General features: G+C 50.9%; 1 protein-coding gene across 5 annotated transcripts in view; it reads left to right on the top strand.

Annotated features, from left to right (window-relative positions):
• The first annotated feature begins 6 nt into the window (after positions 1-6).
• Scube3 (signal peptide, CUB domain and EGF like domain containing 3) overlaps positions 7-26,640 on the top strand; it is a 34,808-nt gene continuing 8,174 nt past the window's right edge. Inside the window, exons 1-18 of one of the 5 annotated variants that reach the window (XM_048805148.1) lie at positions 7-94; positions 10,832-10,954; positions 12,223-12,348; positions 14,914-15,048; positions 15,971-16,096; positions 16,275-16,391; positions 18,652-18,699; positions 20,402-20,518; positions 22,248-22,370; positions 22,827-22,943; positions 23,581-23,706; positions 23,988-24,104; positions 24,247-24,351; positions 24,624-24,740; positions 25,059-25,217; positions 25,437-25,652; positions 25,970-26,131; positions 26,337-26,504. In XM_048805148.1, the coding sequence (XP_048661105.1) occupies positions 10-94; positions 10,832-10,954; positions 12,223-12,348; positions 14,914-15,048; positions 15,971-16,096; positions 16,275-16,391; positions 18,652-18,699; positions 20,402-20,518; positions 22,248-22,370; positions 22,827-22,943; positions 23,581-23,706; positions 23,988-24,104; positions 24,247-24,351; positions 24,624-24,740; positions 25,059-25,217; positions 25,437-25,652; positions 25,970-26,131; positions 26,337-26,504 (2,287 nt within the window). In that variant the 5' untranslated portion in view covers positions 7-9. The remainder of the gene's footprint in view (positions 95-10,831; positions 10,955-12,222; positions 12,349-14,913; positions 15,049-15,970; positions 16,097-16,274; positions 16,392-18,651; positions 18,700-20,401; positions 20,519-22,247; positions 22,371-22,826; positions 22,944-23,580; positions 23,707-23,987; positions 24,105-24,246; positions 24,352-24,623; positions 24,741-25,058; positions 25,218-25,436; positions 25,653-25,969; positions 26,132-26,336; positions 26,505-26,640) is intronic. The other 4 variants (XM_048805149.1, XM_048805151.1, XM_015487590.2 and 1 more) reach the window with 4 other exon arrangements.

The following is a 26,640-nucleotide window of genomic DNA, read 5'->3' on the forward strand; positions in this document are numbered from 1 at the left end:
GCTCCAGCCATGGGCTCGGGGCGCGTGCCCGGGCTCTGCCTGCTAGTCCTACTGGTCCATGCCCGCGCCGCCCAGCACAGCAAAGCTGCGCAAGGTAAGGAAGGAGGGGCGCACGGCCGCGGGACTGCGGGGGCAGCGGGGCCCGAGGGCTAGGGCAAGATTGGCGAGGGGCAGGGCAGGTGCTGGGAAGCGGGCTGCTGTCAGGGACCGGGCTCTGTGCTGCCCCAACTCCCCGGCTGGGGACCGGACCTCTGGGCGCCGCGTCCCGGGGAGGGGGGGAACGCTGGAGGAGCCAGGGGCAGAGAGGATGAGAGAGAAGTTTGGTGGTGGTGGTGGGGGGGCGGCGGCGGGCAGAAGTGACCACGCACCTCAGCATTCTGACCAGACTTCACTGCCACGCTCTAGCATCTTCGAAGGACTTCTCGTCCTCCAAAGTCAGAATCTTCTCTCAAACATTGCCAGAAACTTAAGCTGTGGCCTGGAGAGACTGAGGGAATGAAAACTTTTCAGCCAAGTCATAGAATTCTTCCCCACATCCCCAGCCGTCATGCAAAGTCAGACAGAAATTTCGAAGTTGCTGTCTTCTCAGTGGAAAAATGTTAAATAAAAAGGGGATCCTTCATAGAAAAACCAACTCGTCCCTCACTGGATGGTAGGGGGCTAAAGAGAAGAAAATTTTTGTGACTAACTTCTGGCAAGAATGTTGCGTTTCTGCCTTTTGGGGGGAAATCTCTTTCGTCTTGCATGGCTTTCATTTCTTATCATAATATTTATTTATTAAGGCCCAGGGTTTCCAATTCCATTTAAATCCAGGTCAGAATTGCATTAAAATAACAAAGTAAAATTCCAGGCTGGGGAGCTCTGACAGATCCCTCTAGGAATTAAAGAAAGTGACTGAGAGGCCCTCCCGCCCCCGTCCCTGACCCTGAGCTCATCGACTGGCCAGTCCAAGGCTGTGCTGGCAGAAACCAGGCTGGTGTTCCACAGTTCTCCGAGGACAGCCTCCCCTCCCCCTTAACCTCTTGCTGCACTCCTCCCCCTATGGTGTCCTCACCCTAAAGAGATTTATACCCACAAAAAGAAAATTCCTCCTGGCAAGGTTTTGCCTAGGAGCTTATGATTCTACCTATTGTCCCAGGGGCTCCTAAAGCCAGCCAGGGTAAGGAGGTGGCTGGGCCACGAGGGAGGTTGAACTTGGGAGTTGGGGAAGCCTGAGTGTCTGGCAGTTAGGTCACTGTGTCCTGGGGCCTGAGCATTTGATTTCTAAGCTGCTCTGGACTAGATGGGCTCCCGCTCTGTGTAATATCTATATCACCCTTCTCTCCCCAAAACACTGCCTCTTCAACCAACCCCTGCCCTGTCCAGTCTGTCCTTTAATAGAGCCAAACACTAGAGACCCTCAGTTGTCAAATACCAGACCCCACCCCAACTCCATTCTAACCCCAAACTGCCTCTTCTCCAGTCCTAGTTCCAGACAGCCCACCACTACCAACACCCAGCCTGGGAGCAGCCCCTCTCCTTACTGTGGATTTGCTTGTGTTTTCATAAACAAAGCTGGCTTTTGTAGTGCGTGCTGACTTACTCATAACATGGAATTAGCTAGGGAGTTTAGTCTGAAGGAAGGAACAGATTTCATGCAGTAATCTAAAGACAAGATAAGGGCCTCTTTCAAGTTGGAGCCAGTGTCTGTAGTGGCCTAATTGGTAGGGTGGGGGTCTGGGTGCAAAAGGAGAAGCAGTGCATCAAAGGAGTCCCAGGAGCAGATGGAGACCCCTAAAAGGGACAGGTGCTACGAAGCCAAGACTCTCAAGCCTGAGCTCAGCCCATCTTCCAGGGAGATCAGTCTGTGTTCCAGAGACAGAGTCAGAATCCCTCCAAGGCACTCCAGGGCTCCCTTTTTCATTGGCCATCCTTCTGGGTGCTGGGGGACATGCAGCTGAGTGAAGACTCTACCCTCAAGAACCTTCTGGACTAAGTTTTGGTCACTGCTTATCTCACTTGGGCCACACATGCTTTGACTGGCTGTAGTTTGCCTGTCTGCCTGCCTTTCCTTCCTTCCTTCCTTCTCCTGAGACTAGCTTGGCATAGAATGGAAGCCTCTCATTGACCCTGCTATTCAGGAAATCTATAAACCCCCTCTGCCAGAGGTTTGCTGAATTAGAGAGATGCCTCTGGATCCAAATTTGTAGGCTGATGCTTCAGGAAGAGCAGTTGCGTTGGATCAGGGCAGTCTTACAGTCTTACCCCAGACAAGAGTGCTGTGGGCTTCAAAGGTGCCTTCCTTGCCCCTGAGCATATCTCCCAGCTATCATCAGTGCGAGAAAGCACGCCTTTGGCGCCAGGTGCTTTTAAACGAAGCTCTAAAAGATCTTCAAAATACACATACCCTTGGCAAGTCTCCTGCACAATTACTGTGTCTCCAGGGATCTGTCTCTGTCTCTTTTCATCTGAGATCCCTACAGTGGGGAAAGCCAAAGTCATGTGAGGAATGGGGTGGAGAATGGAATCAAGAAAGTGAGCCCTAAGTGTAAAGGTGAGAGATGTGTGTGTGTGTGTGTGTGTGTGTGACCACGATCACCCACATGGGACATAGCTGGGTTGTGACTAGTTACTAAGTGTGAACGCTAATGTTTTAGCGCCTGTGAGAACTGGGTCTGGATGATTGGGCGGGTCAGCTGGTGGGAGTAGGAGAGAGTGAGCAGGAGGGTACATGGTTTTGAGTGTTTTTCAAGTGCCTGTCTGTGTGTCTTAAAGTAGACAGACTGGATAACCAAGATAATTGTTAACTTAGAAGCATTAATTTGCTTTGCTTTTTTGAGGGGTGGGGGGGTGGCCGCCTTGGTTAAAAAGACCTAATCCTTGCACAGGGCTCAGGTTACAGCTGAATGAAAAGGTCTCACGGCCTTCAGGGAAACTTGTCCCCAGGGTGGGCTCTGGGGGAGCCAGCGTGGCCCTTCAGTTTACCTGGTAGTTTTCTCCTCTTGTTCGGGATAGAATTTTGATAAAGCCTCATATTTAGACTTTTTAAGTAACACCATCCATCCCGGGACTGAGAGTGTTCATCTGGCTGTGAACAGTGTCTCTCTGTCTCCATGCACCTCTCCGGGTCCCTGTCTGGGTGTATGTGTCTCCCTCTTTCTTCCCCCCACCCCTCTCTTCCTCTTTAATGTGGCTGTTTCCTCTCCTCCCCGCTTCCCTCGGCTCCTGTGGCCAGCTCTTACAGTGAGGGGACTGTTCCTCCTAGCCCCTCCCTCCAAAATATGAAATGAAAACCATAACCGTGTCAGCGGGCGAGGGTGGCTCCATGGGCAGCTGGCTCCTGCCTGTGCTCTGTCCAGGCCATACTGGAGACAGAAAGATACCCCCCTACTCTTGGAGCCTGATCTTTAATCAGTTCCTCTTAAACCTGCCCCTACCCCCTTTTCTCCAGAAGGGTGGCAAAGTGGGGTGGGCTGCTTAGAAATTCCTTAGGAATGCCCTCTCTTCTTTCAGTGATATATCCCAGGGTGGGGAGAGCCGGGGGTGGGGAGCACAGACTCTTTCCCTGTTGTCCACCCCTCACCTTTCATTGCCTTGAGTCTCTGAGGGTGGAATGAGAGAGGAGGGACTGAGGTCAGAATCCCTGCAGGTAGAGCAAGAAGAATGGCATCAGCAGTCCGCAGTGAGATTGTTTTCTGGAATCTGAGGGCATGAGTGAGAACCGGTTTGAGATGTGAGCAGCCAGGACCTGTTGTAAAAGGAGCCAGCCTGGGTGTGAGTTTGAGAATGTGAGGTGTGCTTTCACTGGGGTGTGTGAATGTGCATGTGCATGACTCAGAATGTGTGTGTGAGCGTGTGTGTGTGTGTGCACGCGCGTGTGTGTCCGGAGCTCTGGTGAGAGGAAAAAGGAAGTGGGGCAATGTGCGTTTTGTTTTAGTTGGAGAAGTAAAGAAGTGGAATGGCTTGGTCCAGTGCCTTGAACTGAGTGGAGGGGGTGTCGGGGGAAAGGGGTATGGATGGCTTCAGACCCTCTTGAGAAGATGGAGGCAGGAGCTTGCTGCCTGAATCCACGGTCCCCACATGTCCGGGTGTGGACCTCCTTTAACGTCCCATACCCCTAGCACATGACCACTTATAAGAAAGAATCCCTGTCAGGGCTGGAAACTGTGGAGCTGCTCTGAGGCTGGCAGTGCCCGCAAGAGGCCCAGACCTGGGGACAGCTTCTTCAGGTTCAGTTAGAAGACAGGAGTCTGGAGCTGGAGGAGCTGCTAGGCCTGGGGGGGAGAAGTGAAGCAGCAGCCAACCCAGGGATGTCGGGAGGATAGGCAAGCTATTCACCTGGACCAGGAGGACATGGGCTCCCTTCTGTGTCTGCAGACTGGCCACTTCCTTCCTCCTGTGCCCATGCAATGCCAGCTTCAGGTGGCACCAGGAGGGTGGGGATTATGATGCCAGTGGGTTTGGACAAACGCAGAATCTAAAAATTGGGGCCTCTGAGGAGATCATTAAAATTCTCTTCTTTACTTTTAAAATCAGTTGGGCTCCTTGCACCTCTGAAATTCTGCATATCTCGTTGAAGTCTTTCCTGATGAAGTCAGAAGATGCTGTCAGGCCTCAGTCGGGCAGCTGGGCCTCCCCTGATTGCTCACCAAATACCAGACCTTGTTCCAGGACCCTGGGCTACTTCTGCCTTCCTGAGTCTAGGTCACTTGGCTCTTTTCTTCCCCTACCCATTTCCTGGGACCCCATTTGCCTGAAATTTCTTCCTATGTCTTTAAGTGGGTATTTACCTCTGATACAGCCCTTGAAGAACATTTGTGTGTGTGTGTATGTGTGTGCACTCAAAAAGGTGGCAAATGAAGCTGAAAGGTCTGTGTGGTGGGACCTGAGTCCTCTCAGGGCTGGACCCCAGGGCCCCAGGCTTGGTCCCACACCACGTCATTCCTTGCTCCAAGACTGCTCCTATGCATTCCGCTCTAGCCTAGATCTCTGGTTCAGATCAAGATCCTGCGTTGAAGTGACAATTGGATGCTGAAATGTGACTGCACAAGTGGAATGACACCTCTTAAACAAGGCACTGGAGCCCTTCTTCTTACCTACAGTTTCCCCCGGAACTGTTACCATAGCCCTAGAGAACTGTGGCGTTTCAGTTTCAGAGCCCCCTGCCAAGGTTGTCCAGGCCTGGTCACTGATGGTGACAAGTAAGGAACAACCTGGGCCAGAGCTGCTAGGCTGAAGGACTGTGCAGGATAAGGAAGCAGACCTGAGGAATCCCTGATGAGGGTGGAGCATCAGGATATGTGGGCATTAGCGGGAGGCTGCACGGAGGGGGGCGCTTAGAGGGTAGACCGTGGGGAGCAGGTTTACAGAGAGGACGTTTTTACAAGTTTCTAATTATATTTATTTGGAGTTTTCCTCTGGCGGTTTGAAGCTGTTAACAGCAGGAACCTGTATCCCTGGTGTTTGTTTTTGTTTCTGACCAGCTGCTTGGCCCCAGTGAGTGAATCAGGGCAGGCAACACCTGCCCACTGCGCGCACCGCCCACCCCTTCCTTATTGCAACTGTGTCTGCCCCTCCCTGCCCACTGACCCGCCTTTTGCTCCTCTTCTGGGGTCCCCATGCCCTAAGCCTCGAAGCATCCGCACAGGACAGCTGCTTTGCTGTCAGGATCACCAGGGTTAGGTGTTGGCAGCCTGCTTCCTGCTGAGTTAAGTGCTGAGTTGGGTTGGGTGAGGCACAACAATAACTGAGACATGGATGCCTTCCTCAGGTACTTCTGGAAGACAGTGGGTAGCAGTGGAGCCAGAATCAAAAGACTGGGGTCTTGGTTCCATGTGGGCCAGCTGCTTGTTGCTTCCCAACATAATCTCCTGGGCTTCAGTGTCCATTTGTTTCATAAGAGATGCCCACAGCTTCCCCAGATGACGTTTGACCAGCTGGAGATCCTATCATTCATTGTCCCTAGGCTCTTATGGCCACAGCATTCATCAGATGGATGCCTTTAAGGGAATACTGTCCCTTGTTGAGTTTTCTGCCTCCCTTTTCTTCTCTTTCCTATTTGTTTCCTTGCTTTCTTTTTTAAAAAATATTTTGGTTATAGTTGGACACAATAGCTTTATTTTACTTATTTATTTTTATGTGGTGCTGAGGATCGAACCCAGGGCCTCGCACGTGCTAGGTGAGCGCTCTACTGCTGAGCCACCACCCCAGCCCCATCCTTGCTTTTTTTTTCTTTTTTGGTACTGGGTATCAAACCCAGGGGTGCTTTACCACTGAGCTACATCCCCACACATTTTTATTTTTTATTTTGAGACAGGATCTCATTAAGTTGCTTAGGGCCTTACTAATTTGCTGAGGATGGCCTCATACTTGCAATCCTCCTGCCTCAGCCTCCCGAGTGTCTGAGATTACAAACGTGCCACTGTGCCCAGCCCTAGATCCTTTTTCTTAAGATTAACTTCCTGAATTTGCCTCCTTCACCCAAAACACTGTGGGGTCAAAGGAGAGTAAAGAAACAAAATTTCTTTGAGGTATCTCAGAGCAGAGGGAATGCCACAGATATGGATCTTATCCACATACCCACCCCCATGTTTAACAGACGTTGATGAAGTGCTGGGAATGTATCATTAGTTTTCTTGGCTCACTGCTGAATCTCCCTACCTGGCCCAGTGCTTGGCATGTTGCAGGTGCTCCCTAACTATTGGTTGAATGCAGATGTTCAACTCTATTCTAGCTGCAGCATGGATTTCAAAGATTCAGAAGCCGTGGCCTCAAGGAGTGTAGTTCAATGCAAAGCCAGCAATATGTAATCAGGACACCTGGGAGAAAGCTGGAAAGAAGGAATAGTAACAGCAAACTATTATTGAACACTTATTGTATGCCCATATTGTGAGGTTAAATACTTGAAGTGTGTTACCTCATTTGCTGCTCTTGGCAGCCCTATGGGAGGTACTACGATGATGATTATTATTCCCATTTACAGAGGAGGGAACACTAAGTTCAGAGGCACAGACACAAGTTGAGCTGGCTTTTGAACTGACACAGTGTCACTCCAGAACCCCTTCTCTTAACCACTCTTTCATGTTGGTACCCCAAAGTCTTTTCCCAACTTAAGTTTAGATATTACCTGAGTTGGAAAAAAAAAAGGATCAACAGTAGCCCCAAGCTCACCTTGGAAGTCTTGATTTTGTAGGTCTAGGGGGCACCTGGACACTCACATTTTTTCAAAGGTCCCCAGGGATTCCAGTTTGCAGCTAGGGTTGAGAACCACTGGTCTAAACCAATCCGTGCCCAGTGGCATCAGCTGGTTGACTAGCTATTAAACACCTGTGCCCTGAGAGAACAGGCTAAGATGAGACTGCCCATGAATGCCCCAGGGATCCCTGAAAGGACAAATTCAGGGTCAGCAGGTGTGGTGGGACGGAGCTCTGGAAGAAGGAACCGGCAAAAGGAGGAGATGCTTAGTGGGATTTAGGGCTTTGCTTCAAAGCATTCCAATCACACCATTAAAGTGTCCCTTCCTCAAACCAAATAAAAAATAAAGTGTCCCTTCTTCAGCGGGTGCCTAGTCAAGTGAGGAAAGTGGAACCTGTTGCGATGATGAGCTTCAAAGTATTAGCAGAACAACTGAGGAGTGTTGCCAATGAATGGAGGGAAGCCGGATACCCCAGGACTAGGACTCCCAGGAGCAGGGCTCACCAGGAGGAGCTTGGGGAAGACAACTTTGAGCTAGAATTGGAAAGCTGAGGGCAGTGTGTGTGGAAGGCGAAAGACAGAGGTGCATCTCAATGTGTCAAGAATGAGATGTGTGAAATGTGTGGGGGTGGGAGAAGGTTTAGGGGTTGTGGAGGGAATGGGGCAGGAGTAAAGTCTTCTAGAACAGACTCTGCCGGAGAGGTGTTAGCGTTATGAGCAGGGAGATGAAGGAGAAGGGTTAAGATGGCCAGAAAAGCCCACCATTGGAAGGGTCTGAAGGCTGTGCCGGGAGGCATGGGTTTGCTGTGTCCTGCTTCCTGGCCCCCTCCAGTGCAGGTAAGCCCTGAACAGGAGGCAAAGAAGAACCAGAGAGCAGGCCCTACTGAGCCACTAGCTGATACAGACAGGCACGTCTGAGATGGCCACAGAGAAGGGGTTTCCAGTCCCCATGTCTCTGAGCTAGGTCAAAGGTAGCCCTTATTCAGAATCCCTAGGACAGGGCTGTGCAATAGAACTTTCTGCAGCGTTAGAAAGGTTTCAAATTAGTGCTGTCACGATGGGAGCCACTGGCCACATGTGGCTATTGAGCGTTTGGCTTGTGGCTAGTGCACCTGAGGAGCTGAATTTTAAATTAACTTAAATTCATAAGACACAGGGGCACACATCTGTAATCCCAGGGCCTCAAGAGACTGAGGCAGGAGGATCACAAGTTTAAGGCCATCGTGGGCAACTTAGGCCCTAGGCAACTTAGTGAGACCTTTTCTCAAAATAAAAAGTAAAAAGGGCTGGGATGTGGCTCAGTGGTAAAGCGTCCCTGGGTTCAATCCCCAGCACCAAAAGAACAAACAAAGAAATTTATATAGCCACGTGTGGCTAGTGGCTGTCACAGTGGACAGCACAGTCCTCTAGCATCTGTTGTCTGAACCAGTGACTTCATGCTTTCCATCTCAGGCTTCTTATATCAGGACCCTCCTGTTACCAGACACTTTATTAAGCACTTTACCCAAACTATTCTCATAAACTGCTCACAATCTCTCCCAAGGAGGTATCATCCTCTCCATTTTAAAGGGGAGACCAAACTAAAACTAAGAAAGGCCTCGCTGGAGAGTGGTAGAGCTGGATTTTAATCTGGGACGGACTGGCCCTGGTGCTTAGGATCTTTCTGTGAGAGTACATTTCTTGGTTCTGTTGTGTCTTCAGCAGTTGGACAAACTGATTCTCCACACAACCGCTTGCCATCTGCAGGGTCCTTCTTTTACGCACTTAAGAACTCTCCTCCATTCTTCCACTTTGGGATGACTTCCAAGGGTGGCTGACAGGTGGACACCATGACTGCAGAGCCCAGTTGAGGTTGGGAGTAAGTCCACACTTGTTGGACAAGTTCCAGCATGTAGATCTCTGGGCAGGGTGAATGCCCGCAGGGGAGTAGAAGAGAACTGAAGGGCAGAGTGCAGTGCTGAAGAGAAGCCCACAGGATTTGAGGCAGGGTGTTTTTGGGTGCTCTTCCATATTTCATTTCTCTCCTTAGCCCCAGGATACTTCAGACCTGCCCCATAAGTACTTTGTGAAGCGTGAGAGCAGAGGGCAAATAACCAAAGTTAGAATTTTTGGTTATTTATAAATTAGAGAGGTTACTGATATACCCGTCCATTCATTCAATAAAAATATATCAAGCACCTTAAGGATTTTGATTCAGTAGATCTATGATAAGACCTGAAAGTCTGCATTTTAACGAAACCCAGTCAATTTTACAGCCCATGGATCACATCTGGAAGTCAGACTACATTGGTTTCAAATCCCACCTCTTTTAGTGGCAGATTGCTATTTCTCGATTATCTTCTATTTCCTAGTTCACAGGTAGAAATAATCTCTTCCATCTTCGATCTTCCATGTAACATAGGTTCTTCACCCTAGCTGCATGTTAGAATCTCTAGGGGCTTGGGCTTCTCCTAGGGGATGCACACTGATGTTCAGCCAGCATCGAGAACTCCCTCGTCTGTCTCTAATGCTCCTGGCATCTACCCCATCCTTCCTCTTGTTACTGTGTCCTTTTGGCTGATCTGAGTCACCTGTGAGCTTCCACAGCCCTCAGTATGTTTACTTTCACAAGCTCAACAAAGCACTTTCAACAGGATGAAACATTCTCCCCTATTTCAGTTTGGCTTTGTAGGCATCATGATATTGCCCTGGAAGTTAGAATCTTTTGCTCATAGGCTCTTTCCTAGGTACTCTCTTAACCATCCTCATTTTAAAAAATTTTTTTTTTAGTTGTTGATGGACCTTTATTTAATTAATTGATATACAGAGTGCCAAGGATCAAACCCTGTGCCTCACACACATGCTAGGCAAGCGCTCTACCACTGAGCCACAATCCCAGCCCACACCATCCTCATTTTTGCCAGACCTGGAATGGCCTCTTCCTTTAGGAAGCTCTGTGTGTCATGCCTATTGTTAGAAGACTTGGAGAACTAACAGTAGTGGGATGTGTGGGCCTGCCTGGGTCAGTTGGAGAGCCAAGAGGGCTGCCCTTACCAGGGCAGCTTCAGGTTCCTGGTGCAGCCCTGCCAGTTCCTGGTTCATCTGCTGTTGGCCATACAGGGGCCAAGCAGAATCTCCTGGGGTGGGCTTTCCTTCCTGTCATGGTGGGCAAGTGGGATCCGGCCTGGTCTAAAGCAGAGTTGTGAGGCAGAGGAGGATCCCTCAGATGCCCCATCTCTCTTTCTTCCTCCTCTAATTGCTAGTGACCACTGGACACTGCCACCTTCCTAGAGACCACTGTCCCCATGCCTTTATCTTCCCCCTTACCCTAAACCTGCTCCTAAAAAAAAGGTGCTAACTCACACTAGGTTATTTCTAATTGTGCTAAATACATTTAGCCAGTCTAAAGGTTTTTTATTTGTTTTTAAATAAGAGCATTTCAAATGACAGAATTCAGCTGTCACTGTGGATTAGGTATTTTTTTAGGGCAGTAGGGTTTCTTTCTGAATTCCTGAAATTAGAGTCTTCCCTGTCTGAAATCATAGGGATGTGGGAAAACACATGTGCAGGGGCACTGGTTCTGTCTTAGAGGGGTTTTACCCTTGGGAAACCCACCTTCAAGACACACCTTGAGAGGCACTGGCAGAGGGTCTCATGTGCCCCACTTTGCCCCTGCCAGATGTGGATGAGTGTGTGGAAGGGACAGACAACTGCCACATCGACGCTATCTGCCAGAACACCCCGCGGTCCTACAAGTGCATCTGCAAGTCTGGCTACACAGGGGACGGCAAGCACTGCAAAGGTGAGACATGGATCAGAGAAGGGGGACCTGTGGGAGAAGAAACCAGTGCCATTGCCCTCAGCTGGCCACATTGCATTACCCCCAGGCCTGAAATCCCCACTGGCCAAAGGTGGGTGGCTGCATCTTCCCAGAGGAGGCACGGTGTTCTAATTTGCACCAAGACACTAGGTGGACTAGCTAAGCCTCCAGTGGGAATAGTTCACAGTCACTTAACTGATTGGGACTGTGGTTCCCTGGAGCTGGAATCTCCACCTTTAGACTCTTACACCAGACCCACAAAGAGTGAAAACAACAGTGTACCCCCGGGAAATTTATGCTGCAAACAGATCTTCTCCATAGTTAAAGCAATGCAAATTGAAGTAGCCTTGGGATATTATTTTAAATTTACAACCTTCAGTATAGGTGAGCCTTGAAAGGACAAGGAACATTTGTTAATTCCTGCTGGCATTATAAATTGAAAAGTACAGTGGTCTCTCAATATCTGTGGGAGAATGGTTCTAGGACTCCCACAAGGTTACCAAAATTTTAAGTTGTTCCTGTCCCTTATATCAAATGGCATGGTATTCACTTGTAACCTATATAATCCTCCTGGATACTTTTAGATCATCGCTAGTTTACTTATACTATTTAATGCAATGTTACTGCTATGTAGATAGCATTTCTGTTGTCTTATTTAGCACACAGTAACAAGAAAAACCTCTACATACTTAGTACAGATGTAGCTTTTTTCTTTAAATATTTTTTCGATCCATGTTTCATTGAATCTGTGGACATAGGACCCATGAACACAAAAGGCTGACAGTAATTTTGTTATACCTAACAGGACTCTTAAATGGTATTTATACCTCTTGACTCAGGGATTTTGTTCTTCGGGGTTTGTCAAAGAAAATTTAAATAAAACAATATATAGGTGAAGATGTTATTTGATGCATTATTTATGATGGTATAATAAATGGAAAAAAAAGTGCCTAATAATTGAGAAAAATGATTAAGAAGTTATGATGCAGCAACACAATTGAATATTCTGTAACCATATACAGTAGTGATTAGAAAGATGGGAAGGAGACATGTGAAATGCTTATGCCTTAGGTTGAGATGAAATTAGCAAAATGGTTTGCAGGCTATGAATGTAACGATGTAAACACAGACATACAAGAGAAGGTTATATTTAAAAAAAAAAAAAAACAACAACCACAAGACTGAGCCCAGGGATGGTCAGTGGGGACACTCAGATGGGTTCAGCTGTCTCAGCTTCTCCTTTCCTACAGACGTGGATGAGTGCGAGCGAGAGGACAATGCAGGCTGTGTGCACGACTGTGTCAACATCCCTGGTAACTACAGATGCACCTGCTATGATGGATTCCACCTGGCACACGATGGACACAACTGTCTGGGTGAGCAAGGGAGTGGGTAAGAGGGATGTCTTTTTAGGGAAAAGCCTTTCTCATGCAAGGAGGAGAAAAGTAACCAAAAAGAGCTGCATTCCTCCAAAAGAACAAGGCCAGCCTCCCCTTCGGAACTAACTGGTCACCAAAGATAAAATAGTCCTGCTCTGACTGGTTGAAGAACGTCAGAGGAGACACTGCTAGAAAATGCTCTCAGGCAAGGTCGAGGAGATGAAAAGAGTGGATTTGGGTAAAGCAGTGGGTAACGCAGGCGAAAGATCTTATCTTACTACCTGTGGGGACTTGGGCAAATGATCTAGGCTCCAGGAATCTCAACTTCGTCATCTCTAAAGGTTGCCAGGAGGATCATCACAACAGTACATGTGTAAAGAGCCCTGTACAATCCTTAGCACATAGCAGATACTCAGTAAACAGGAAGAATGTCACTGCTGATGAGAAGGACAATGCTGTGCTGGGTGCGTCTGGTTTTCTCCCAGCTCTTCCTGTACTCTCCAGTCTCACCCTGTCCTCACTGCTGAGACCTCCATCTGACCTGATCTCCTTGTTCAGGAGCAGGATCAGAGAGAGAATCTCTAGGGAACTGAACTCCAATTCTGTCCCTGTCATTTCAAAAAGTTACTGGGACCAAGTTAAGATTCTTTCCCAAATAAAACTCTGAAGACGAGAGCATAAAAGAATTTGAGATCTGAACCCAGGGGTCTTCTCCCAAATTCTCTCTCTCTGGTGCCAAGTCAGAAACAGGGCACTGGAAGCATAGAGGAGCAGGAAGAGAAGAGAAGCAAGAAGATTGGTGCCCAGAAAAGCAGTCTGAACTGGGCCCCTCCAACTGATCCAACAGATGGATGTCGAGGTCCTGGGCCTGGGGAGCCTCTGCACTATGGAGCTGTCTCAGCCAGCATAGCCACCCTCACACCCAGGCTCTGGATGTCTCCTCCCACCCAGGCCTCCAGACACAGGGCGCTGGGGAGTCCTTCTCCAACCAGATCCCCTCTCCTCTAACTTCATCTCTCAGGAAAGGGCCTCCTTTCTCCTCTGCCCAATCACCCTGAGGAACTTCTTTGGGACTCCTTTGAGAAAGGAAGCTGTGACATTTAGGGAGGACAGGGAGGCACCTACCGGACTGTGAACATCAGCTTCTGAGTGCTCTGCCCCCTTTAACCTTTCTAAGCCCCTGATTCTTACCAAGTCTCATTTCCTTATAAGTATTTTGGGGGGAACCAACCAGAGGGACAAGAGAGTGAGTAGGTATGGAGAGAGTTAGAGGAGCAAAGGTCTATTTAAGATTACATAAGTTACAACTCTACCTTTGACTCTTAGGGAAACTCGGGAAAGATGTCCATGTCCTAGGCCTCAGTTTCCCCAAAGAGAAATAGAACTTGGCTAAAGTAACAAAGCCACAGGTTGGAATAGAAGGGAGCACACAGCACAGAATGTAGGATGGGGCAAGATCAGGAAGAGAGGGATGGGATGTAGCAAGAGATGGGACAGAAACAGGGACAAAGCAAAGCAAAGTATACCTCCTTAGCTTTTCCAACAGGTACATCGCTCAGACAAGAGCCAGCTGGATCTGAGTCCCTCTGTCCTTGGCCAGAAGGAGAAGGGAGGATTTCAGGGCCCAGGGAGAGAGAATTGGAAGGACAGATGACATCCTCAGGAGCTCAGATTCTAGCTGCTCTATTTGGCACCCAATCTCCCTGATGTTTCCTGGACCAAGGCAAACTAAGAAGGGCTGTGGAGTTGGGAGGCAGTAGCTAGCATAGACATGGAGTCACGGTGTTGAAGTGGGTGCCCCAGGAAGAGCCTGGATCTAGGACCATGGGTGGGGATTTGGGGGTGAGAGCCTACTGTTCCCCTTCCACCATCTAGGGTGCGGCCTGGCGGCTCTCCCCCACCATCCTTCCCTGCCAAACTGCCAGACTTTTGTTTTGTTAAACCAAAATAGGAGAAAGGCTAAGGAATATGGCAGCAAGCCCAGGCATGGAGGAGGGGAGAAAGGACGGGGCTGTGGCATGTCCACATAAATGATCCCCACCCCACAAGGAGTTGAGGCTCAGCCGCCTTTCCCCACTCTGTCCCTCCAACCTCAGCACCATGGCCGTAGCTCTTCCTGAACACAGAGCTATTTCCAGGTTCCCCAATTCTATGGCTGCTCCTCATGACCAGCTACTACGTCTGGTTACCTCTCCCTGACCAATGTGACCAGACTTCATCCTTTATCACTGTTCCTCTTGCTCTGGCTCCTTCCCTGCCCTCAGACCCAGTTTCCGTAGTGAAGGTGAGGGAGCCTAGTCTGGGCCTCAGTGAGCCCAGGTCAGTTCCTCCCACCCCACACATTCCCTTAGTTCCTTCCAGCTCTGTCCTCTTAGAGAGGCTCTTCACACTCTGGAACATAAGCTGTCAAGGGGGTGAGAATTGTCTGGCCCAAGGCTGGGCGAATTGAGAGGGTGGGATTGGGTTCCTAAGACTGTGCTCAATCCTTGGTGCTGAAGTCCAGGGGCACACCCAGACCCTGGCTTGCATTCCGTGGCCCCACTGATTACCTTTCTTGCCTAGATGTGGATGAGTGTGCTGAGGGCAATGGTGGTTGTCAGCAGAGCTGTGTCAACATGATGGGCAGCTATGAGTGTCACTGCCGAGAAGGCTTCTTCCTCAGCGACAACCAGCACACCTGCATCCAGCGACCAGAAGGTCAGCCCATGCCTGACCCAGGAGGGCCAACCTCTGCCCACCCTCTGGGTCTGTCTACCCTCCCTTCTCAACTCTGCCAGCTCCTTCTTCTTTGTCCCTCAACTTGGTCATACCCAAGGGCTCCATGGACAGATACTGTATTAGAGAAAAATTCTGGGGGAATTAATTTGGGGCTGGCATCAGTATGAGATTGAGGCTATTTTGGGGTCAGCTTAGGATCAGACCTGAGGCGGTTGTTATTTCTAACTGTAGGCATTCAGGTTTCTCTAAGCTGCTACTCATGTATAAGGGCCTCACCAAAGCCTCTTCCTTGGCCTGGACTGAGAGGGGCAACACAGAGTGGGATATATGTTGTCTACTTCTGTGGCTCATTTCCCACTGGTCTGGGATATCCTGAGGGCACGAACCATGTCTGATTCATCTTTGTATCCCATACTGCCCTGCATGTAGTAGGATATTAATAAATGTTTGTGGCATAGTAATTTTCTCTACCAGTTACTTCCCATTCACATTTTAGATCTGATTATTATTTATCTTCTTCCCAGTTTTAATGTAAGCCCTTTTGAGGGAAAAGATCTTATCTTAGTTTTTCTAGGTGCTTCTTAAATCCCCTGAGTCTCTGGCACCATGCCAGACAACTGTTAGACACTGTTTTGGCTGTTTGAAAGACAAGGTGATCACATAGGTGTCTCTGGGGTGGCTTTCAATAGCTTTCACACATTATTCAGAACGGCTCGGCTCTGCTCCTTAGCACCAGGGCTCTGTGGGCAGGACAGGAGGCTCAGGAGTAGAGGCGGTCCTTTCTGTGTTGCAACGTCAGGGGAACCCTCCTAATCTCCTAGCCCGCAAGGCTCCTTTCAGTTCCATCCTGTCTAGACATCCAAGGGTACAGAGCATTCACCCCTCTCCTCTTCCTTTTTAGAAGGAATGAACTGCATGAACAAGAACCATGGCTGTGCCCACATTTGCCGGGAGACCCCCAAGGGGGGTATCGCCTGTGAATGCCGCCCTGGCTTTGAGCTCACCAAGAACCAGCGGGACTGTAAATGTAAGATGATTAGGATGGGGGTGGGGGGAAGAGGAAACCAAAAGAGGAGGGTGTGCGGCCTCATCAGCAGGGAATACGGGAGAGAGAAATTGAAAAGGGGACAGGTTCCCGTGTTGTGGAGAACTGTGGTACCCAGAGAGAAGCAAGCTGATGGGTGTCCTTCCCTCTTTGTGCACAGTGACATGCAACTATGGTAATGGTGGCTGCCAGCACACATGCGATGACACAGAGCAGGGTCCCCGGTGCGGCTGCCATGTCAAGTTTGTGCTCCATACCGACGGGAAGACATGCATCGGTGGGTGAGGCCAGGGGAGGAGCAGTCTACTGTGATGGGGGGTGTGGGAGCCCGTGGGAACCAGAGAGTGGGGGAGTACAGAGTGGACACAGAGTGACTGGGGAGGGAATGAAGGCCAGCAATGCCAGGTCTAGTGAGGGAACAACTCAGTGAAGGGCTCATGTGATCCTCTCCCCTCCCTAACCCACTGGTTCCACCACCCTCCCCGGAGCCTCATTACCCCCTTCCTCCCAGATAAAGTATCGCCAAACTGGGACTCCTTAGCAGAGGTGCTTGTTGGCCCAGGATATGATAGAGAAAGGAGAGGAAATGGGGAATCCGCTGATTAGGCCTAACCAGAGGGCCTGTTGGAAGCGTGGTGAGATGGAGCTATCAAAGCCTCCCAGCCCTGGGCTGACTAATGGGGTTTCCTAGCGCAGGTGTCTTCTTCCTCTTTATCCTTTGTCTCCTCACTCCTGCAAATACCCTCTCTGCTCCCCTCGCCGACTGCCTCACTCTGTTTTCCTTCTCTTCTGCTTTCCAACATCACCCCTCTCAGCTCTGCCTGTAGCCCTCCCACTCCTTACCCAGTTGGGCCTTCAATCTCTCTCGCCCTGGTTTGAGGGTTTTTTTGTTTGTTTGTTTTTTTGGTTGTAGTTGGACACAATATCTTTGTTTTATTTATTTATCTTTATGTGGTGCTAAGGATCGAACCCAGGGCCTCGCACACGCTAGGCGAGCGCTCTACTGCGGAGCCACAACCCTAGCCCTGATTTGAGGGTTTTTTGTTTGTTTGTGATGCTGGAGATCAAGCCCAGGGCCTAGTGCATGTCTAGACAAGTACTTTACTGCTGAGCTGTACCCTGTCCCTCAGGGCCCTTTTAATGCCTGAATCTCTCTTCCTGAACTCCCAGGCCCTACTTTATGTATCTCCAGGTACCTAGATGAACTTAGTTCCTTAAAATTAACTCTTAATCCCCCTACACTTTAGTGTTGACAAGATGACAGGAGAGGTGTTCACTTGGAGAAGTGCCAGATGATAGGGAAGTGCTTTGGCTGGGTCCCGAGCCAGGCAGGGGTGAGCTCGCTCTGTGGGCATAGGGTGTTTATGGGGGGCTGTGCATTGGTGGGCTACAGCAGCAGGCTGGGGAGGGGAGATGTGAACACAACTCCGCTGTGTGAAGTCATGTATGTCAGAGATGTGACATTCAGCTTAAGAACCAGACTTTCCCCCACCCCACTCCAGACACCTGTCCTCTTCACAGGGGAGCAGATGGTCCTCACAGGGTTCCCTCAGGCATCTGCAGCAGAGACTTGCACGCACAGTCCTAAAGTGCTTCTGTAATTGAAAACTCTCCTGTCACATGTTTCCCTCTCAATCAACTCTCCAAAATCCCTAAAACATGTTTAGGTATCAATGTTGTGTTTTCTGGCCTGTTCTAGCTCCTTATGTATTCTCCTCCCATAGGTCTAATTCTTCTATTTTCTAAACCTTCCACCACCCCTGGATACATCCACAAATCCCCACATCCCCAGAGTCTCCCAAAAGAAACTGCATGCAGTTCCTAAAGAAAAGATATGGGTCAGAGTTCAGGGCCCCTGCATATGAATTCTGGATCTCTCTCTGTTTCTTTCACTTCAGATAGTCCTGGACATGGCTGCTTTTGAAAATACCCTTATTAAGCTTGAGCTCCTCTCTAATCCAAGATCCACTCCACCATCTGGGCCATGGCCAAGTGAAACAGAAGAGAGCAAACGAAGCTGTTCTAGGGTTTTCAGTTGTGTTCTTTCCTAGTCCCTCTTCCTCTGCTCCACTAGAACTTATTTACCTTGCCCGGTATCTCATGTTTCTAACCAGCCTTCGTAGGAGGAAATGTCATTGTCTGGGGCCATCAGGATATTCAGCTTTGATGGGGAGACTGAGAGGGCAGCCAAGTTGAGCAGAAAGGCTGGGAACCCTTTGGGATTTGGGGTTTCGCTCTAAGATTTGATGCTGCATGCCAGCTTTGCCTTTGGCATGCCACGTGGTGTTGGGCCCACAGTTGCCCCTATTTGAGACTCAGTGTCTCAGTTTTCTAGTCATTTGGTGGGAGCGTGGCTTCGTTGAGGATCCCAGGCAGGACAAGGCTGAGAACTGAGGCTGTCATAGGGGGGCCTCAGAGCTCGCCATCCAGGGCCAGAGTTTTGGGCTTATAGGGTGGAGGAGTGGGTGGGAAGGGGTCTGGGGCCCACTGTGGCTCCTGCCCCGCCATCTAAACAGCTTTTTTACAATGTCAAACAGGGGAAAGGCGGCTAGAGCAGCACATCCCCGCTCAGGCCGTTTCTAATGGTAAATATGTCTGCTCTCTCCGCTTGCTCTCACTGGCTTGCTAGGGGAAGGGCTAACCCGCTGGGGCTCCCACTAACTGCATGCCCATTGAGCCCAGTCTAACTGGGCCCCAGGTGTCAGCAGGTTCCCTGGCAGCCTGGGTCCTGGGCCTGTCAGGTGACAGGAAACCCCAATCCTTAAGAACTGGCCCAGGAAGCTTCACGTTGGTCTTGTCTTCCTCTGTTTCTGTCACTCTCCTTCTCTCCTTCTTCTTGTGTTNACATCGTACAGCTCTGCTGCCCCCATCCTGGATCCTTCAGTGGTCCCCCCTCCCTGATAGTGGGCCACTATGCCAAGAGCACTCTTGGAAAGAAGGCTGAGCTTGGAGTCGGAACTCAAGTTTCCTTCAGGTTCCTTGAGGGAATGACACAGAGGAGATCCCATTGTGCTGCTCCTGGTCATAGGCATTTGCAGGACCAAGACATGGCCATGGACCCACAGATAGAGGCTGGCTTCTCCTGGAGCCCTGGCCTTGCTGTTCTTGTTGGTGACAGGGTGGGGCCCAAATGTTTGGAGTCAGATTCAAGAAGGTAGCAGCACTGCCCTGTGCTTTTCTTATGAGTCCCCAATTCTGCGAACCACTCTCCTCTCTCCTAGAAGAGGCCTTGGGATTCTCTAATGGGAGAACTGTAGGCACCTAGAGGATGGCTCCACACACCCCCTCAGTCCCTGGCTCAGGCTTTTGACTATTAGAACTGATGGTTTTTCCTTGGACTCACCTGACTTTCCCAAACTGCTGTTTAAACCTGTTTTTCTCCTGCACTGAATTCAGAAAAAAAGGAAGAGTGCCCCATCCACACTCCCACAGCCTCTCAGCAAAGGGAAAGCTCACCAGCCAGGAGCGAGCAATGCAAGACACTTAGTGGAATAGGGGTGGGGTTTTGTCCAGCTCTGAGGTTTTCTTATTCTTTCACCTCCCTTTTCACATCCTTTCTTCTCTGAGGTCTTTTTCTCCTTTTGTCCCCTATCCTCTCCTGCACATTATTTCCCCATTAGGAAAGTAAAACCACCCCAGAATAGCCAGTGATGTCCATCTGGAGCTAAAAGGAGGGCTTGGGAGGAGGTGAAGGCAAATGGCCCAGTATGTGCTGTCTCCTTGGAAGCTGGGCTGTCCTGAAACTGGGTCTTTTTCTTAAGACAGCTGGGTGGGGAGCAAGAGGAGGTGAATTGATGGGCACCCCTTAACTGTCTTAGGAATCTCACACTCACTCTTCGCAGTCCAGCTATAGTAAGATTGTCCACCATGACCCCCGCCCCACCACTAAGAGATGGTTCAGAGGGAAGAGAAGGAGATTCCTGTCCATCCCTTCTGTTCCCTGGTGGCTAGAACCACCCCCTGCTTAGCTCCCATCCCTCCTGCCCCCCTCCTTCACCCCTCAGCACATTCCTGCCTGACAGCTCTGGCTTGTACCTGCCTCACTGCTGTCCACCTTGTTTCAATCAAGTAGGGGGCAGGGAAGTGGACTGCTTGGCTGCACTTGAGGGGCTGGGGGTTGGGAGTGATGGGAGGAAGGGGGCTGGAGCCTCCACCGGGTGCTCCTGCTAAAGCGCAGGGTTGGGGGGCAGCCAAGGCTTACTCTCTGGCCTCTGAGCTCTCCACTATCCTGAGTTTGGGACTCTAGGCCAATAATCCCATTACTACCCCTACCTCCCTCCTAAACAGAGACCTGTGCTGTCAACAACGGGGGCTGCGACAGTAAGTGCCACGATGCTGCGACTGGTGTCCACTGCAGCTGTCCTGTGGGCTTCATGCTGCAGCCAGATAGGAAGACCTGCAAAGGTAAGGGCTGCGAGAGGACGAGAGGCACAGAAACCTTTGGTAAGGGGCTGAGGTTGGTGCCAGAGAAGCTATTATGGGACATACCCGCCCCTCCTCCTCAATGTCCTTCTTATAAGGAACCCAGGACAAAGCTAAAGGTTGTGTCCTGTCCACATTTCCCACCTCAGCTCAAGGGGCATAAAAGTGCAGCCAGTTCCTCAGTGCCCTCCGCCTCTGCCCCCATTATTGCCTGCTCCCATCCCCAGCCTGTGGGTCCCAGCTATTCACATTTGTCCCTGGGCTGGAAGGACATTTGAGACCTGTGCATGAGATCACAGGTGTATTCATAATCTTAATCCACATCCTCGGACCTTCTCAGGGGGCTCCAGGGAGGTGATCTGGGCCCTTAGAAAGGCTGTACTGGCCAAGGGAGAAGAGGTCAGCAGCTAGGCGCACGGATGCCTGGCTACTGTGATGGGATCCTTGCTCTGCCCCTCCAAGTGCTGTGATCCTGGGCAGGTCACTTCATGGTACTGTGCCTCAGTTTCCCCATATACTCTCCTCATAGATGTGTTTTGAGGATTAAATGAGTTATTTTATACAAATGGAGCTTGGAATATGGCAAGAACTTTATGTAGCTGTCATTACAGTATGATTTCCTACAATGTCCATTCTGCTTCCCCTTCTTTTAATTAGCCAGGCCTGGGGAAGGATATAGGAGCGGGAGGAGAAAAAGGGAAGGCAGCCATATTGAAAATAATCATTCATCAGGTCTGTGTCCCCTAGTCACACGGAGTCGCACTGGAAGGAGTACTGGGATCCTTCTTTGTGTCTTTTGGCCCAACAGCTGTGAGAGGAGGGGGGTGGGCTGGGGCAGCAGGTCAGCCAGCCAGAGTTGAGAGGTTTCCTGCTGGGAAGGACTGTTGACAGGTATGCTGAGAGTGAAGTGGAAGGCTGCCCTCCCTGCCCCCTCCCCGGCAAGGAGGGGTGGGTAGCCTGGGTCCTGTCTGCCACCAGCTTGGGGAACTTGACCTCAGGAAGGAAGCTGCTCACCCACCCCCCTTTCCCTCTCTAGTGCTGAAAGCTGCCTCAGGCCTGAGTCTCTCCAGACCTCTCTCAGTCCAGCCCCCTGCCTGGCCCCCACCCTCCCCCATCAACTACCAGCCTTACTGGCTCTCCTGAAAGTCCTCCCCGCCTGGCCTCTTTCCCAGCTCCTCCTCCCCAAAGGCTGTTCCTTTCTAGTGAGTCCTTTTTGACTCTGCACCTCTCCTTGGTCCCACTCATTGCTCTTGACGGTGCCCTTGTGACAGGGCTGGAGGACAGGGATGGCATAACCCTACCCACCAGCCTTCTTGGGAACATCTTCAGGGGCATGGGTTAGTCTGTTGGTCAAATGCCCACCTGCTCCAGGCAGTTCCCTTGATTGCCTGATTCTGGATACCAGACTCAGTCCCAGAAGAGAGGATGTTACTAAGAGCCTCAGATCCCCTGAATAAGGAGGACACAGGAGGGTGATCCAAGTCAAAAGGGGCAGGCCTAGGGACCTCCTTGATTTTCCTTGTCTCTGTGAGGAAGGGATCTTGTCTCCTTGTTCCCAGCCTTCAACATAGTCTTAAAAAAAAAAAAATTATTTATGTGATGCCAAGGATCAAAGCTAGTGCCTCATGCATGCTAGGCAGGTGCTGTACCACTGAGCTACAACCCCGGCCCTCAACATTGTCATTTGTTCTATTTTGCCTTGCTTCCCCAGACATAGACGAGTGTCGTTTGAACAACGGGGGCTGTGACCACATCTGCCGCAACACAGTAGGCAGCTTCGAATGCAGCTGCAAGAAGGGCTATAAGCTTCTCATCAATGAGAGGAACTGCCAGGGTGAGCAGACCTGGGCCAAGGTGAAAACCACAGGAGAGGTTCATAGGGTGGGAGAAGCTCAACAGACATTGCAGAGTCTCTGTATCATGCTACAGATGGGCAAATCATACCCCTCCTTTTGGTGGACCAGCTTCTTAGTGGAATGCACAGTTGGTGAGGAGTGAGGGATAGATTTCACCCCAGTTCATGTCCTTGGTTGAGTATGACCTGCATAACCACTCATGGGCCCTGATCCATGGGCACCAGACTTAAGAGTTCTAGACTCCAAGGTCTCCAAGTAGAAGGGACATCCAAGAGGATGGGTCAGCAGCACTCAGTCACTGCTCTATGGCCAGGCCACGAGTAGACTGTTTCAACTCAAGGGGGAGAGCCAAGGTCCCTCACTTGGGTCCTGTACCTGAGCCAGTGTCATGTGCCCCAAGACAGATTCAGTAGATTATATCCTTGCTTTTCCAGATATAGACGAATGCTCCTTTGATCGAACCTGTGACCACATGTGTGTCAATACACCAGGAAGCTTCCAGTGTCTCTGTCACCGTGGCTACCTGCTATATGGTGTCACCCACTGTGGAGGTAAGCCAGCAAGCTTGCATCCCGCTCCCACTCTTTCCTTTCTTGCCTTTTCACCCTCCAATTAAGTGACTGAGGCTCTGCACTGGCTTGTGGCTCATGGGCAGCCTGGGTGCATGTGCCATGTCTGCATCCACTGTGATGAAATGGGAGAAATTAAGACAACTTCTGAAGGTCAGCAGGGAGGTGGGGCATCAGAGAATAGCATCCTCCCTCCCATTTCCATCACCGTTTCTGGACCTCCACCCTCAGCTTCAAAACAACAGCCTCACTGGTAGGTAGGAGTGGAAGGAAGCCTTTAAAAAGCTGGTCAACTTCGCCCCTTCTTTATGGTTCCTTTAGGGACAGAGATAGGGGAGGAGGATTGAGCTCTCCTCAGGTCAGACAACTCTTAAAACATTCTTTTTATTTTAAGAACATTTAACATGATATCTACCCTCTTATATTTTTTAAAATGTCTACTAAACAGTATTGTTCATGATAGGCATAATATTGTATTATTATGTCGCTCTCTAGAATTTACTCATCTTGCGTAACTCAAGGAACCCCCAGGCCCTCTCCAAAGCCCTCACTCACTGCCCACACCCTAGCTCCTACTCCGCCCCCACCTTATTTGTCTGCCTTCCTACTCTTCCCGCAGACGTGGATGAATGCAGCATCAACGGGGGAGGCTGCCGATTTGGCTGCATCAACACTCCTGGCAGTTACCAGTGTACCTGTCCAGCAGGCCAGGGCCGACTACACTGGAATGGCAAGGATTGCACAGGTGCGCAGCGCCCTCTTCTGGCTGGAGTTGGCATTGCAGTTTCGGGGAAGAGTTGAGGTCTTTTAACAGAGCACCTGGCTGGGAAGGCGTGAAGGGGAACAGGGTGGAGAATGTAACCCTCTGAGTTAGACATGAATTTCTGGTAAATACTGCCTTCATCAATCTCCACGGACACAGCAGTGTTCTGCACGTAGCTGATTCCCTTCTTCCACATCAGACAGTTAAGGGAGAGGGTGGGAGAGGAATGCACCTGTCTCCTCAGGCCTCTCTCCCCTTCCTAGAGCCAGTGAAGTGTCAGGGCAGTTCTGGGGCCTCAAAAGCCATGCTCAGCTGCAACCGATCTGGCAAGAAGGACACCTGTGCCCTGACCTGTCCCTCCCGGGCCCGGTTTTTGCCAGGTATATGGGAGGGAGGTACTGGAGGGCTGGAGGTGGGGAGAGAAAAGGTTGGCCTTCCAGCAGCTCTTCTGCTCCCCTGGGATTCTTCCAACCAGAGGGGTCTTGGGGGAAGATCAGAATGGTGATGGGCCCCTTCTCTCAGAGTCCGAGAATGGCTTCACGGTGAGCTGTGGTACCCCCAGTCCTAAGGCTGCGCCAGCCCGAGCTGGCCACCCTGGAAACAGCACCAACTCCAACCACTGTCATGGTGAGCACCAGCCCGGAAGCCCTATTCCCCTCCCCTCCTGTATCAACCCTTTATTTCTCTTCATTACTTTCTCCTGAGTCTCCTTCTTGGCTTTGTCATTGTCTAGCCCTGCTGCCTCACTCCTTCTGTCCCTAACAACTGATCCCCATATTGCTTTCACAATCCTACTCTAGACAAGTCCCCTGTTTGGTGTCCAGCTCTGTAACACCCTCCACAGCAGCCCTCACCCCGGGGGACCCCTATGCTGTACTGAGCTTCTGCCATCCCTCTAGAGGCTGCAGTGCTGTCGGTTAAGCAGCGGGCCTCCTTCAAGATCAAAGATGCCAAATGCCGTTTGCACCTGCGAAACAAAGGCAAAATGGAGGAGCCTGGCAGAATCCTGGGGCCAGGTCTGGACTGGGGACCTCACCTCAATGGGCTTTCTAGCCACCACTCTCCCCACCCCTCCTCTCCTCTGCTTAGTGAGATTTCTTCCAGAAAACCACCAGCACCCTGAACTCTGGACAGAGCAGGGGAAAAAACAATTGTAGGCATAAGACCTATGGAAGTCCCAGGCTATTCCCCTCCGCCAACTAACTAGTATCCTAGACTAAGAGTTGTAGTTACTGGTACCATCTGTCTGGGTTGGGGTAGAGGTGAGAACTGGGAGGGAGAATTTTCCCTGTCCCCAGAGGGCACCTCTGGAGTTGACAAGACTTCTCCCCCAGGTGGTGCCCCCTGCTCTGACTGCCAGGTCACCTTCATTCACCTCAAGTGTGACTCCTCTCGGAAGGGCAAGGGTCGGCGGGCCCGGACCCCCCCAGGCAAGGAGGTCACCCGGCTCACCCTAGAACTGGAAGCAGAGGTCAGAGCTGAAGAAACTACAGGTGGGACTGGGAACACTGTTATGGGCAGGGCAGAGGTGGGGAAACCACAGGTCTCACCAGCCAAAGGAAGGGACCAGCCTGTACTAGGGGCAGAACCCGTGTAATGACAAGTCCAGAACTAGTCCCCAAACCTTGCCCTCCTACCTCCAGCCTGTTCTCCCCGGCCCTCCTGTTTATGCCATTCTCTCTTGCTCTCCAACTCGCACCATCCACCGCCAGCTGGCTGCGGGCTGCCTTGCCTTCGACAGCGGATGGAAAGGCGATTGAAAGGATCCCTGAAGATGCTCAGAAAGTCCATCAACCAGGACCGCTTCCTGCTGCGCCTAGCGGGCCTCGACTATGAACTAGCCCACAAGCCAGGCCCGGTATCGGGGGAGCGAGCAGAGCTGGTGGAGGTCTGCAGGCCTGGGCAGCATCGTGCTGGGACCAAGTGTGGTAAGGGAACTTGCTGGGGAGCACGGGAGTGGGGCAGGCCCAGCTTTACAGCCTCAGGTACATTTCTCAAATTATGAGGCAGCTAAGCCCCTCCTGCCCACCGTCCTCCCTTCCCCAGTCTCAGGCTAAAATCTAGGACACCAGGCAGGGCCAGCAACTCTCCTGCACACGGATTTGACCTCTCCAGCTCTCTAAGGATTCTGTTTATTACTTAGCAAAGAGATTCTCCTCAAATCTGGGGGAGCGGGAAAGGGAATCCTAGGCCTGGGGGGTGGGAAATGGAGGGTGGGGGGCTAGCACGGCCGACTCTCCCTCAGTCAGCTGCCCGCAGGGAACGTATTACCACGGCCAGACGGAGCAGTGTGTGCCATGCCCAGCGGGCACCTTCCAGGAGAGAGAAGGGCAGCTCTCCTGCGACCTTTGCCCTGGCAGTGATGCCCACGGGCCTCTTGGAGCCACCAACATCACCACGTGTGCAGGTGCCAGGGGAACAAACAATGTAGATTGGGCTAGGGTGGGCACTGGGATGCCCATGGGCATGGGATTTCCCAAAGGGCAGGCCCAGGCTCCAGGCCATTCTCCTAGTTGACATTCTGTTTGTGTGCCTCTGTTCTCTGAGACTGGGGGACCCCATGGGTGACTAAGGACCATCCCCATGAGAATTGGGCCCTTGGTTCATTGCAGGTCAGTGCCCACCTGGCCAACACTCTGTGGATGGGTTCAAGCCCTGCCAGCCATGCCCACGTGGCACCTACCAACCTGAAGCAGGACGGACCCTGTGCTTCCCATGTGGTGGGGGCCTCACCACCAAGCATGAGGGGGCCATCTCCTTCCAAGATTGTGAAACTAAGGGTGAGTAAGCTACTTACCCCCCTAGGGGACGCCCCAACCCCAAATACTCAAAAACTGTCTCCAAGTCCCCAGAGCAGACCTGAGTATGCTGCCCTACCACCTTCCCAAACAGAAACAGCCCCGCTGCCTGACCAGC

This window comes from Marmota marmota, unplaced genomic scaffold (genome assembly GCF_001458135.2).
Source record: "Marmota marmota marmota unplaced genomic scaffold, marMar, whole genome shotgun sequence".
NCBI lineage: Eukaryota > Metazoa > Chordata > Mammalia > Rodentia > Sciuridae > Marmota > Marmota marmota.